This window comes from Biomphalaria glabrata, chromosome 6 (genome assembly GCF_947242115.1).
Source record: "Biomphalaria glabrata chromosome 6, xgBioGlab47.1, whole genome shotgun sequence".
NCBI classification, from domain to species: Eukaryota; Metazoa; Mollusca; class Gastropoda; family Planorbidae; genus Biomphalaria; species Biomphalaria glabrata.
The window spans coordinates 4,495,044-4,509,144 of NC_074716.1; the positions used below are offsets into that span (position 1 = coordinate 4,495,044).

At 33.8% G+C, this 14,101-nt stretch overlaps 1 protein-coding gene across 2 annotated transcripts; it reads left to right on the forward strand.

Moving 5' to 3' along the window:
- Window positions 1-446: 446 nt before the first annotated feature.
- Window positions 447-9,876, forward strand: LOC106051689 (cleavage stimulation factor subunit 2-like). 2 transcript variants are annotated; one of them, XM_056033591.1, is made up of 11 exons: window positions 447-606; window positions 2,675-2,753; window positions 3,935-4,139; window positions 5,222-5,329; window positions 5,427-5,546; window positions 5,726-5,779; window positions 6,073-6,112; window positions 6,606-6,731; window positions 7,560-7,675; window positions 7,777-7,854; window positions 9,632-9,876. In XM_056033591.1, the coding sequence occupies exons 1-11, from the start codon at window positions 507-509 to the stop codon at window positions 9,740-9,742; spliced, it is 1,137 nt and encodes a 378-aa protein (XP_055889566.1). In that variant the 5' UTR covers window positions 447-506; the 3' UTR covers window positions 9,743-9,876. The 2 variants fall into 2 exon arrangements, with proteins under 2 accessions (XP_055889566.1, XP_055889567.1); XM_056033592.1 differs by having other exon boundaries at window positions 6,609-6,731.
- The last annotated feature ends 4,225 nt before the right edge of the window (window positions 9,877-14,101 follow it).

The following is a 14,101-nucleotide window of genomic DNA, read 5'->3' on the forward strand; positions in this document are numbered from 1 at the left end:
CCCCCCCCGATTTCATTTTGCAAAGGGGGGGGTGAACCCCAGCCCCACCCTAGCTGGCTATGCCTATGATTAGTATTATGAACTAATGTATGACTACCTAAACAAAAGATTTGAAAACATTTTTCACTTGGATATTCCTGACTGGTTACTGAGCTCTTTTGCGCGTAGACAAACTCAGATTCAAATCACGGTACAGATGAATCCATACTAATATAATAGCAGCCTATTGAAATATTCTCAAACGAAGAACTTAAACCAATGTTTAAGCAAGTTTTTGTGACGAAAACATATTGCAAATTTATAGAGCTTTTACGCCTAGGGGTTAGTGGGCAAGTTTTGAGTATATAATAAAGGGCTCCGCAGGTCAATAGTGTTTGAGAACCTCTGGGGTATAAAATATATATTGATCTATATAGGTCTGTGAAGTAAGGCAATACACACATTTATTGTAGATCTAGCATTCTGAGTGAATGTAAACATTTATTGTTTTGTTTGAACTGATAAATATGGCAACGTTCTTACCTAATTTTCCTTTTCCTCAAGATCAAAATGCTCAATTGTCAGCTGCAGCTTCAGCTGCTGACAGAGCCCAACGATCTGTATTTGGTTAGTAAATCTTTAAGTTAATTTTTAAAATATTAACATAGATCTATAATATAGAGGGGAATATAGACTGCTCTGACTCTGCTGTCACTGTCTGCTCACCGTCACTGTAGCAGTGTAGACTAGTGACTAGTGTAGACACTGTTGACTGTTACTCACTGTAGTGTAGAGTGTAGTCAGTAGTCACTGTAGACTGTTGAAGTGTTGTCATACTCAGTGTATAAGTTAATAAGTGTAGCACAGTAGTCATGTCCATGTAGTGTGAGTGTCACTCACAGTGACACAGACACATTCACTTTCACTATCATTCAGGTCAGATCGTCAATCAGCCTCTCTCAAATGTCTCAGACCCAGATGATCTACATTCTTAGACTACTTACTTGTCTTAGAGTTAGAGTAGAGGTTAGACTTAAAATACTTAGACTTAGATCTAGTGACTGACACTTACCATGATATGATGATACCATCACTTTTAAATTATTAATTTAATTATAATTTAAATGTCTTACACTTATAATAGTTTACAGTTTCAGTACATTCACTCAATCACTAACATTCTGACACTCAAGTCCCACACTGAGCGTGCGACTGTAGTACTCAGTCTGGACTACAACTACAACACACTGAGTCTGACTACACTACAGCAGTATCTACTATTACTACTACTTCACTACTAGATTAGTCTACAGTTCACAACAGGGGAGAGTGGTAACCAACAGACTAACAACTGTAAACTCAACTGATAGATCTATTCAAGATCTTTAATTCTAGAATATAGATATAGTATTATAGATCTAGAATCTATACTAGTATAGTCTATAGACTAGACTCTATATTATATTCTAGATCTGAGACTATGTCAGTTCAGTTTCTAGAGATTCTAGATCTGCTACATCATGATCATCTACTACTCTACTCATTGTGCTTATTCACTCACTGATGATTTCAAATTCAAGACTCCACAAGACTATCCGTAGGTCTAGATCTAAGTCTAAAAATAGTAGATAGATATAATATACCAGTATAATCTTTATATTCTAGATTAATCTAGATTCTAGGATATCACGCACATCTGCACAATTTAACCTTCCCAATTGTTTTCGCATTGATATTTTTTTAATGCTTTGTTTCTAAGGCTATTCATTCTTTCTTTATATCTCACAGGCGTTGCATCAAAAACCAAGATAATTATGACCTACGCATTTCATGTGTCAAGCTAGTCATGTAAATTACACTCTGCTAAGTTGATTTTCCTGGCTGATTCATGCAACCCATTTCATTCTCTAATGGCACTAGGGAAGAAGGAACTTTATGAAAAGCTTTAGAAAATTTGAATAAGATAGCATCTTTTTGCTCATTATTATCTAAACCTTTTGATAGATCATCAATTAGTCCTATTGTGTTTCACATTATCTGTATTTCCTGAAGCCATGTTGGTATGGAGTAAGGACATTATGTTTGTCTAAGCACCGGTACTTTATGCTGTTGCTACATATTATGTATTCCAGGATTTTATGTATAATGCTGGTTAGTGATACTAGTCTGTAGTTTCCAGGGTCAGATTTATCTCCTTTTTTAAATAGGGGAATGATGCTAGCTTATAGCTTTTTTCCAGTCCCTTGGTACTCTGCCCTGGTTAAGATATGTCTGAAAAAGTATTTTGAACACTGGTGATTGCTCATTGCTTAGTTCTTTGAGTAATCTAGCTGGAATACCATCAGGTCCAGATGCTTTATTCATTTAATGTTCCCTAATAGTTTTTGGATTTTTTAGTTCTTGTATTTTAATATCTCCTAGGTTGTAATAAGTCTTTGTCGCCTGGGGCTGAGAATGCTGATGCAAAGTATTTATTTAGGATGTTAGCTTTAGTTTTATTTTTATTATTAACTTACTATACAAATTAAAAAGTGTTTTATCTTGGCCTTTTAGGATGGATAATTTTAGATTCCCAAGCCCTCACAGCCTCCAATGATGATGATCTAAAAAAAAAAACTTCTATCATTGGCTCTCTCTTAAGCTTTGCCATTTGTTCATTAAAAAATATTTTTTTTTTACTTTACTTTTATTCTAGTTGGTAACATTCCTTATGATGCTACTGAGGAGCAGCTGAGAGAAGTTTTTATTCAGGCTGGACCAGTTGTCAGCTTTAGGTATGTTGTATTGTACGCCAATATGATAAATAAGTAAAGGAAAGTTGCCTAGATATAATAAAATCCTTTCTTTTTTTTTTAAGCAAAGCATACAGTTTATTTAGTATTTGTCTGACATCTTTTTTAAACATTTCAAACAGTTCTTTTAATTTTTTTCTTTTTTTTCTTAGTGTGTATGTAGCTTACATTATTTTAGTGCTCAGACTAGTTAATTTAATTTTCAACAATACAGTTAAAGCAAAACACCCTTCAGAGCTTTTAAAAATATGATTCATACAGTGCTATTCATAAGTCTCCTGTAAAACAACAGTAAGAACAAACCTTTAGTATCAGTTGTGAAACAATGAACAAAGAGGATGTACCGGTATGTCACTCTTTTATATCGAAAGCTTTTGTTCTTCGTTGGAAATGACAATTATATAACATCAACATGAGGTCGCTGCCCTCCCTCCCCCTTTTTTTTCAGTATTCCAGCACGACAAAGGCTTAATCAACATTTTCCACAGCGGTGTATTGGTTGTAGAGGACCAAAGGAATGGCCACATCTCCAGCCCTCACAAAATTGGTCTTTTGGCTATGGAGCTATATCAAAGATCAAGTTTGTGCAATCTTTAACAATTATGCAATGCTCAACGAACTTGAAAAGCAATTTTCTATGAATTGATAAATATCAATCAAAAAGTCCGCAAATGTTATTTAAGCTTCAGGAAATGATGCAATCTCTGCTTGAAGCAAGATGGTGGTGAACATGTTGAACAGTTGCTATGAAATTGTTTATTACTTACCATCATGTGTTCTGTTCTTGTGTTTTGTTGTGCATGAAAGTAACTCAATACATTTAGTTTGTTCTTACTGTTGTTTGATTGTAGTTTAAGAGACGGAGAATCGCACAGTATTATATCCCCATCGATATTCACATTTAAAGCAAGCTGCAATATAAATAGAATCTTCTGGCTTGGTTACGACCATATGAACATAAATTGTGTGAAGTCTTTACTTTTTAGTATATGCATCAGTATCCTAATTATCATTAATAAGATCATACTTAACTATATTTTATAATTTCTCACCTAATGATACTTTTTACAAATCTTATAAAATTAGATATTTTTGTGTGTGCTATACTGGTACTTCATATTTATAAATATGGAATTTTCCTTGTCTAATCTGTGTGTTTACAGGCTTGTGTATGACAGGGAAACTGGAAAACCCAAGGGTTATGGTTTCTGTGAATACCAAGATGTGGAAACGGCACAGAGTGCCATGCGAAATCTGAATAACTATGATTTCAATGGGAGGCCGCTCCGTGTTGGCGTGGCAGCTGGAGAGCAGAACAAAGACGAGGGTAAAGCAATGCAACAAGCTCTTGGAGGACAAATTGTTGAGGTCACTATGGCTTTGTTTTTTTGAGTGTAATGCTTAACCCTTTGACAACTAGAGTTGCCGCGATTTGCCGCTACTGGTTGACAACTGGAGTCGTCGGCAATCGCCGATTTTGGGTTGTTTCGTTTACGCACGCACTGCTAGTTTTTAAGTAACTATTTATACCTTTACTAACTCTGACCTAGAAGAGCAATAGTGATGCTATTTTTAGGTGTTTATTTTGTATCTGCAGCATGTTAGAATGGATTTTTATGATTTTTTGAAAATTACGTGTTTTAATGTTTTTGAGCTCTGTATTTATGATTTCAAACATGATGCTTAACCCTAGGTCTATTTTTTTCTATTATAAAAAGAAGGTTTTTGTTAGGTTTTATTAGTTTTTTCTGTGAATTTAGTCAAAAAATTGATTTTTTAAAATAGCTGATACAGAGTTATATCCCTTCTCTTAGGGATGGGGTAGATAGTTTCTTACAACTGCTTAGTGGTGAAATGGTTAAGGGAGTTGAGAAGCTGTTTTATTAATTCCCCCATTGGATTTCTTCATAAATTTCAAGAACTTTTGAGTTCGCGGTAGTAAATTATTATTTGTCTTAAATTTTAAGCCTTTGCAACCTAATAATGGCTTTGAACACCACTTGGAATGTCTTTTCTGTTGGAGGTTTTGATGATAGCACTTTTTAAAATCAAAGGTTTTTATTCTAACTCGGCTAATATGCTGATCAGAAAGTGTTTAAATAATAAATTGGAACCATAGAGTAAAGTATTCGTTTAAATTGATAAATCGCAAGTTTGAAAAGATATTACATTATTTTGTTATCAATATCTAATGAGCGTGTCGCTATGGGTTTCTGAAATACATTACTCTTTTTTTTTTATTGTAACAGTTTCAGTTCTTTGATTTAGATTGTCATAAGTAAAAGTTTTGTTACTTAAAGTCTTGTCTTATTTTTTGAAATAGTTTTTGGTCATTCAAACTAAAATTGATCAGTTAAAAAAAAAAAAACTTGTGCTCAATATACAAGTCACTTATAAGTAGAATGGTCAAGTTACGACATGATTATTTGTCGAATTGGTTTCTTTCACAGTCCCCCTATGGTGAGCCAGTTGAGCCGGACAAAGCCCCTGAAGCCATCTCCAAAGCAGTGGCCAGTCTTCCACCAGAACAAATGTTTGAACTGATGAAACAAATGAAAGTAAGTCAACGGATCAGCTTTGTATCATCATTGAGTTATTATTTAGTCAAGTGAATGCATGATTTTACATTTAATAGCATTTACTTTTGTTCAATAGTTGTGCATTCAGAACAATCCTAATGAAGCCAGAAGTATGTTGCTGCAAAATCCACAGCTAGCTTATGCTCTCTTACAAGCCCAAATAGTTATGAAAATAGTTGATCCACAAGTAGCAATGGTATGTAGTGGTCGAATCTTTTTTTTTTTTGTCAAGATGACTTTTCTTAGTACCTGTAGTAATAACTGTTTGAAGATAATTGGTTTGCTATCACTAATCTAAAGTAATTTTATTATATCAAGTTAGCAGTTTTTAATATTTAAATAATCATGTTTTTATTTTTTGATATCATTATATAGTCAATGCTGTATCGTGATGAAACCCAACCCCAGATAAATATGAATCAACCAAAGGTATGTTGTTTGATCTGATACATTTTCTATTATTTACGTTTGTTGTTACATTATTTTGAAATAATATAGTTTTTACGTGGAATAATTACGTTTAAAAGACTAAAACTATCTCACTTTCACTAGATGTTGAACAGGATGTTTCAGCATCCTAAAAAGGAAATAACTCGAGTTAAAGTCTTTAGTGTATTGAACATTGCTTTTTAAATTATAGGAATTTCTATGAACTATTTCCAAATTATCCTATTTACAATAATGTATTCTATTTCTCTGGTATTTTTATTTCTCTGAAACAGCATGTCAATGTTCCAATGATGGGACCAAGAGGACAGCAAGGTAGACAACTCTTGTTACAAAGCTTATATCAACTCTGTCTGTCTGGTACAAGTTTTGTACACATTATTTCCCCCACCCCCAACAACGGATCAAGTTGAAATTTTGCACAAATTATTTCTTGTACCTGACAAAACAAGAGTTAAAAAAAAAAATTAATTAATTAATTATTTTGTTTGGTACCGCTATCAAACAAGGAAACAAAATTGTAATTGACATGTGGTGGTATAGGTTGAATTTTTCCCCTTTAAACTTTGAAACCAACAATAGATCGCTACGAAAAACATTATTTCCATAAGCACTTCACTGGCACAGTGGTTTGGTAGTGTGTTGGCTTAAGCCTTCAAGTTCAAATTCAAGTTGTTAATTTTTTTTTTAATAAATTATATGTAAACTATCACAGTAATCTTCACCCAGATACCCCCTTCTTTCTCCAATCTAATTGATAGTTTTACTTTTCGCATATCCACAATGTTTTTTTTCCTTCTACTTTTAGCAGTAATGCAAGGTCAAATGGGAGCCATGACTCCAGGAGGAATGCTAGGCATGAATGCTCCAGCCATGGTAGCACCCCCAAGGCCAGACATGACGATGATGATGATGAGACCAAATGTCCCTCAAGGTGTGTACCGGTATCAATAGTTAGTGAATAGTTACTATCAAAGGTTTCTTAAACTGAAAATGTTTGTGTTAGATGGACACAATAACAAGGTTATTTCTGATTTAAGTTTTATTTTTTGTAGTGAGACATTGAACTTTTGGTGCTTTTATTTCCAACTGATTACCCATTTACACTTTTGGAGAATCTTTTTGCAGGATCATGTATCGCATATGATATGACCTCCTTCAGCCGAAGAATGACTATTGTTCGTCTTGTAAAACATTGCTAATACAGAATTTCTACTTGGTGGCTATTTCAACATTTATTGTCTGGGGAAAGAATTTTTTTTTTGTTTTACAACTTTATTTAGATCAATCTTTATAATGCAGAAAATTGTATTGCAGAATTGAAGTGACCTTCAAGTTTGAAAAAATCACACAAAAACATTATCATCATCGATGTTTTGAAAAATAAAAGCTAAAAAAGAAAGAAAGAAAAATTCAACACTAAAATTTGTAATATTTACAACATTATTAATTCTAGATCATCCATCCTTAAGGTTTATGAGAGATTGAGTGCTTAGAACACTTTTATTTGCTTTCACCTTCGTCTAATTGACATTCCTTCTGCACTTTTAGAATATTGATTCCCCCCCACCCCCCAAATCATAGCAACCTGTGACTCTTGCTTTGAAGGTACAAGTAGAAATGACTACAGATGAGATGTTGTTTTTTTTCTTTCTGTGTACATTTAATCTTATCCATTTTATAAATGATGTAGATAATGCAATGGAATACCTGTGACAAAAAAAATATTTATGGTAATTTTTTTCATTTTGTTTGTTTTTAGGTGACAGATTTCCACAAGCTAATGCTATGCCAGGTATGTCTGGTATTGCTAACAGAATGCCCGGGCCAGTTCCTAGTTCAAGTATGATGCCCAACCAGAGACCCATCATGCAACAGGTACTCTTTTTTTTTTTGCTAGTTGGTATTTTTATTTCACTGAAAGCATTTTTTGTATATGTGCAATACCAGTTCATATAATCCCTTATGTTTCATTGCAGTCTCCTAGTGTGGCTCCTGCTAGCAGTGCTGTGCAGTCAAATGGTGCTGCTATCATAAGCTCACAAGACCAAGAAAAGGTTTGCATTAGCATCTTATCTTTTTTTTCATATTTTCTGTTGCTAATGTTAATATCCTCCCTGTTCTGTTTTTCTGACATCCTTAAGTTGAGAAACACTTGTTGGTGAAACCATGTCAGCTTAGCTTATACCTGTAGCATTTTCCAGTGAAAAATATATATTTATAATTATTTGAAATTGAAACTGTTCACCAACTTAAAACTTGACCAAAATGTTCATTAATTTTTAAAACATTTAAAATTTTAAAAAGTACATCAAGGTTTGATATTCTGTATTCCTTTGAACTCTATGCATACATAGTGATCTTGTTCCCATTCCAACTTCCCTACTCTTTGATTGTGTAGACGGACTTGTTCCAACAATTACAAAGATTAGGAACTCTTTGCTGACTTGACTGCAGGCACTATACTACAGCGATTCAAGCATGTAGGCATCTTGGAGTTTTCTTTGAGTGAATTCTATCTTTTGAGCCACACGTCAGTTCTGCAAATGTCCCTATCTGCAGGAGTGCAGATTATGCCAGATCTGACCATCCCAGCATATTTCACAGCAGAGTCAACAAAAAAGCAAGCTGTGACATTCATACTCGCATACTTTGACTCTGCAACGTCATGCATACACACTACACTGGCTTCCTGTGAATTGACTTATAGGTGGCCACACTTTGTCATCAGTACACCTACAATAAAGAAATGCCCTTGTACCTTAGTGAATTAATCATCCATGTGATCAATTCTTTTGCTACATGCTCAACGCTTCTATTTGTGTCATGTTTCTTCCTTAATAGTTTTGATTTGCTGTCTTTTTCAGTGCATTGACCAAATGTTTGGGACTTGCTCCCTACATTTAAGATTATTAAGACCTATCTGTTCACAACATTTAAAATTAAGTTTGTCATTGTTAAGTCGTGTGTTTATGTCTGTTATGTTATCTATGTTTGTTAAAAGTGCTATATAAATTAAATTATGATTATCATGTATTCTGCTTTCTTTAACTGTATACCCAGTCCTATTCATTGTGGAGTAATTGAGCAGATACAAAAAAATCATAAGCCAAATGTTCTAAGAACTTTTATGTTTGTTGGAGGTCTTCTTCTTCTAGCCAGCTTTATTGCTGCTGAGCTGTGAGCGCTTTTGCAGACTGTGCCAAGGAAAAAAAGTGTGTTCAGTTGTTCAGCACTGCCGTACAGGGTGTTGGTTATGTTGGGCTGTAAGAGAAGTATTGTCTGCCTAAGGTGGACTAGGGAGGGGCATTCAAAGAGGATATGGCTTACGGTTTCAAAGGGGTGTGCACAGTGTCTGCAGAAGGGGAGTTGTGTGGAGTTTATTTTGTTCAGGTGGTAATTTAAAAGTGGTGTGTGTCCTGTTCTTAGTTGGAAAATTGTAGATTGTTATTTGCTGGGAAGGAAGTTAAAACTGTCCAGTTTGTTAAGTGTAGTCATTTCTTTGTACATGGCTCTGCCTGTGTTTCCTGATGCCCATTGGTTGAGCCACTCCTCTTTGTGATTGTTGACTAACATTGACCTTAGGGTGAGGTGGTTAACAGGTCTATCTGGTTGTTCCATAGATGAACCTGCCTTCGATAGCTTATCTGCCTTTTCATTTCCTATGATGCCAATGTGTCCAAGGATCCACTGTAGTGTGATATTGATATTTAATTTTGATATTATCTGATGGATTATCACAATTAGTGTTGGAAGTAAACATGGAGATTTTACTACTTTTAGAAGTTATTTTCCTTTTTGTTTCTTCCATTGTCTTCTTTAATTTCTCTCCAGGCGGCATTGATTATGCAAGTGTTACAGCTAACTGATGAGCAGATTGCTCTTCTACCTCCAGAACAGAGACAGAGTATACTCATTCTTAAAGAGCAAATCAAAAGTGGATAGTGCTTTACACCAAATAGAATTAAAACTGAACTCCTATAATTTTAATATTCATTGTCATTGTTGTCATTGCATTTTTAATGTTTGTTGTTAAAAGGAGAGCTTCCTTTTGAATAAAATATTGGGGAAAATTTCAATTGTTTTTTTTTAGACTTTGAATAATTCCTTTGTGTCTATTCAGATCTCTCAAAATTGTATAAATACAGCTGAATATATTATTCAATAAATAATAAAAGAGTGCATACTTTGACAAGAAAAACCTTCTGTTTTACAAAGTTGTACCAAAACAACAATAGTTAAATTAGCAAACTTTAAAAAAAAAAAAGTATATGACCAAATAGTAGTGTATTGGATCTTATGTACACATAAGTTGTGTAGATACAATTTTGTGTAAGTTGTCTTATGTAATAAAGACATAACTTTCATCAGTCGGCTTCAATTATCAAAGTTGATAACTAAGCCATTTTACTGATTCACAAATATCTTTATTTGCAAATGGTAATAATTCTAATAAGTTCATCATCATGGTTCAGAAAATCAACTTTAAGTAAATTTAATCAACAGTTCAACATAATAATCATAGAAGCTATTGTTTATTGTTGTCACATAATCGCTTAGAAATTTACTTAACAATGGGTCAGATGATGTAAAGATTATTTATAGTTGACAGTTTACAAAGGGGTCATGTGACCAGCATAATGACCACCTGCCTTAACTTTCCCACACTGGGAGTACTGGTACTCATTGGAGCTGGTTAGACTTAGCACAGTCTTGAAAATTTCAAATCTCGAAATTCCAATCTTTACCTGGATTAGAACTTGAGACAACTTATCTTGAAAGCTAAGCATTTTATCACTTGGCGATCATAACCAAAATGTTAATATAATAATTTTTTTTAATAAGTTTGGAGAAAACGTTATACCATGTAACCATTTGTCCACATATAGCCAGTGGCTATACATCTCAATGAATGGTAATAGGTTACAAATAGAAATTTGGAGCATAAAAGTTAGGATTTGTTTTGTTAATTTTGGGTTTAGATTTTACAGTGCAGTTACACTACTGCTGTATTAAAAACAAAGAATTGAGTTAGTGAGAATAGAAGTAGTATATAGATTAGTGTCTTGACAGGCAGCTGAGTTAGTTTATTGAGAAGTTTGGACTTAATTAAATATATTTATAGTGATAGCAACGATAGTTATTTTTTATAGTGATAGCGATGATGGTAGACAGATTCCCTTCATTACTGAATGAAATGTTCTGCATTCTCAACACTCTTATCTACATCGTTTTACTATTGGTCTTAGCCTGTTCTACTTGGTCATTTGGAATTATTTGTAACGCCTGCTTGAACATATTCAGCCCGCTACACAAGACAGCGAAGAGATTCAACAATGACTGCCAATAGTCTGTCTAGTGGTATGTTCTTCAGAGTGATACTTGACTACTGCAACGCTGTGCTAGTAGGTATACCTGATGATAAAATAGCCATAGCCAAGCTGCAACATATTCAGAACAATGCAGCACGAATAGTCCTTAGAAAAACAAGATGAGATTCTGCTACTACGCTCTTGCACACGCTTCATTGGCTTCCCGTGAAGGCGAGAATCGATTACAAGGTCGCCACACTTTGTCATCAGTGTATATATAACAATGAGATGTACCTTAGCGAACTGATTACTCCATATGTCCCCCAGAGAGCCCTGCACTCAATGCTTTTAGTGGTGCCACGTTTCTTCCTCAAAACCTACGGTCTGTGGGCTTTTTCAGTGCACGGACCAAAGGTTTGGAACTCACTCACCATTGATCTCAGACAGACAACATGCTACACCACTTTTAAGAAGAACATTAAGACCTATCTGTTTAAAACTTTTTTTAGATTAATTGTCATTTTAGCTGTCATGTTTGTGTTTGTAATGTTATTACAGTGCCTTGAGCCTACATTTTGTTTGTTAACAGCGCTTTATAAATAAAATTATTATTATTATATTACTATGGTGCTTAGTTTGAATCCTGACCATCATTCCCTTCAGTCTTCTGACAAAGAAAATATGAAAAGTACTAAACAGTTTTGTATCTGAATCCAATCCAAATATATTTATATATATATAATTATTTTTATATATAATTTACAATTAAAATCAGTGCTTTTTTGTGTGACGGTACACACCGGTACAGTGTACCAGCACTTTTTTCAATGTGAGGAAAAAACTATAAATTTTCTTGTATTTTAAGGTTTATTGCTAGTTAAAAGTTAGGCAATCCATCAATGAGTAGCCTATAATACTGGTACCTATTTTTTTTTTTTTTTTTTTTAAAAGCACTGATCAAAACATTTTTGAGATATTCAATTTTCATTACATACATTGCAATTGAATAAGAAGTATTCAAAAAGAAATGGGAAAAAAATTTCAACATTTTCTTTTTGTTTTGAAACTGGAAAGGAACAAATTTGGAGACTTGATGATATTTGAAATCTAATCTAGGATAATATCTATTAGATCTAAAATCTAGATGAGTAGATTCTAGACTCTTTATCATTTTCCATTTATAAATTTAATGTAGAGCAGAGTTAGGCATTGTTGAATTGGCCTTTGTATTGTAGTATTGTACATTCTTTGTAGATTATAGATCTAGTTCTAGAACCTATGACAGCCTATGTAGAATTAAGCCTACTAGATTCTAGGGTAATCATTCGACGGTCGGGTCCCGTTTGGAGAATGCTACGCAAGTGGCAGCATCCTGTCTATTCTCACGGTGTCTAGTTAAAGTTAGATCTAGGTCATCTAGGCTGATCTAGGTTCCTACCGGGTACATGGTATTAGTGCATATAATCATAATCTGGGTCCACAATATAAGGTAGGTCTATTATATAGATCTATTATATAGTCTAGATCTTTTTTTGTTGTTTTTGTCAGTGACTGGTTATAAAAAGTATGGTGTTCTATTTTGGCCACATTTCGAGATATGCATACATTTTTTGAAATACTGTTAGAGACATTATAACATTTGTAGTAACATAAATGCAACTTTTGACTATTTGATTTTTTAAATAAAAATAAATAAACAAATATAAAGTGTTTTCTTGACTTTCGCTGGTAAAACGTTCTAAGACAGCATGCTAAGGTCAGATTTTCACGGTAGGCTATTAATTTCCTATATACGATTACCATTTGATTGATGTGCTTGTACAGCTATTTCTGCCAATCAGCTTCCAGAAAGTTTGGCGATGATGTATTTAGTTGTTGTTCATGTGGCCGTGGGAAAACCCGTGTCACAGTGTAAAACAAAAAAAAAGGAGTATTTTTGTAAATTATTTTTTGAAAACCCGTGATATAGCCCTTCCAGGGCCGCTCCTACAGATTGCGGGGATAAGGATAATTTTATAAGTGAAAATTAAGATTTTGTTATAGAAAATAAATTCGTCTTTGCATTCTATTCATACTTTACTAAGCACAAAATCACCCCGAAATGATATTTTAGTCTGTTTTTTTACATTAAAACTTTTGTAGCTAAGAGAAATGGTTAATTGACAAGCCATTGCTTTTTACATTCATCTACGTGTTTGCAAAACATTTTTATTGTTATCATTGAGAAATATAAAAAAACACACCACAAAACACTTTAAAAACTCTTTATTTCTTTAGATATACATAAAAAAAAAGTTTTAACATAAATATACATTAAAAAAAAGTTTTGACATAAATTATCAGTGCAGAACACCATACTTTTTTTGGTTAAACAAGAGGAGAAAGAGAGGTGCGCGCTGCAGGCCACACCAGTCAGGTCAGCGTACTGATAGTACTGATAGTCAGCTGCCAACTTATTGACCTCACTGGCCAGGGACCCAACCGTCGAATGATTCTACAGATTCTAGTGTCACTAGTGAAGCGACCGGTGTAGTGTATACCACCACATACAGTAGTAGGTGACTACTACCAGTTGGTAGATGAACTAGATGAGTAAAGTAGTTTAAGTAAAAGTAGATCTAGATTCTAGATTTAGTTAGATCTAGATCTAGTAATCTAGTAAAGTAACAAGTACTATCAGGTTACTTGACTAGAACTAAGATTAAGAATATATAGTTTCTCTCAGTTACTATGAATAGTTACACAACTGACTAAAGTCTACAGGTAATACAGTACTCAGTAGTAAGCCAACAAGTAGTTCTACTTGTTGTAGAAATAAATTTTTCCTAATTTTGAAATTTCTGTTAGCTCGGAATGTTGACCTATCAGATTATCAGCCTATCTATATCGAATCTAATCTTATCTTATATCATAAAGTTTAATAAAGACAAAGACGTTACTTCAAAATAGGAGATGATTACGTCCTAAAGGCTAAGTCCTATGCCTATGCGTC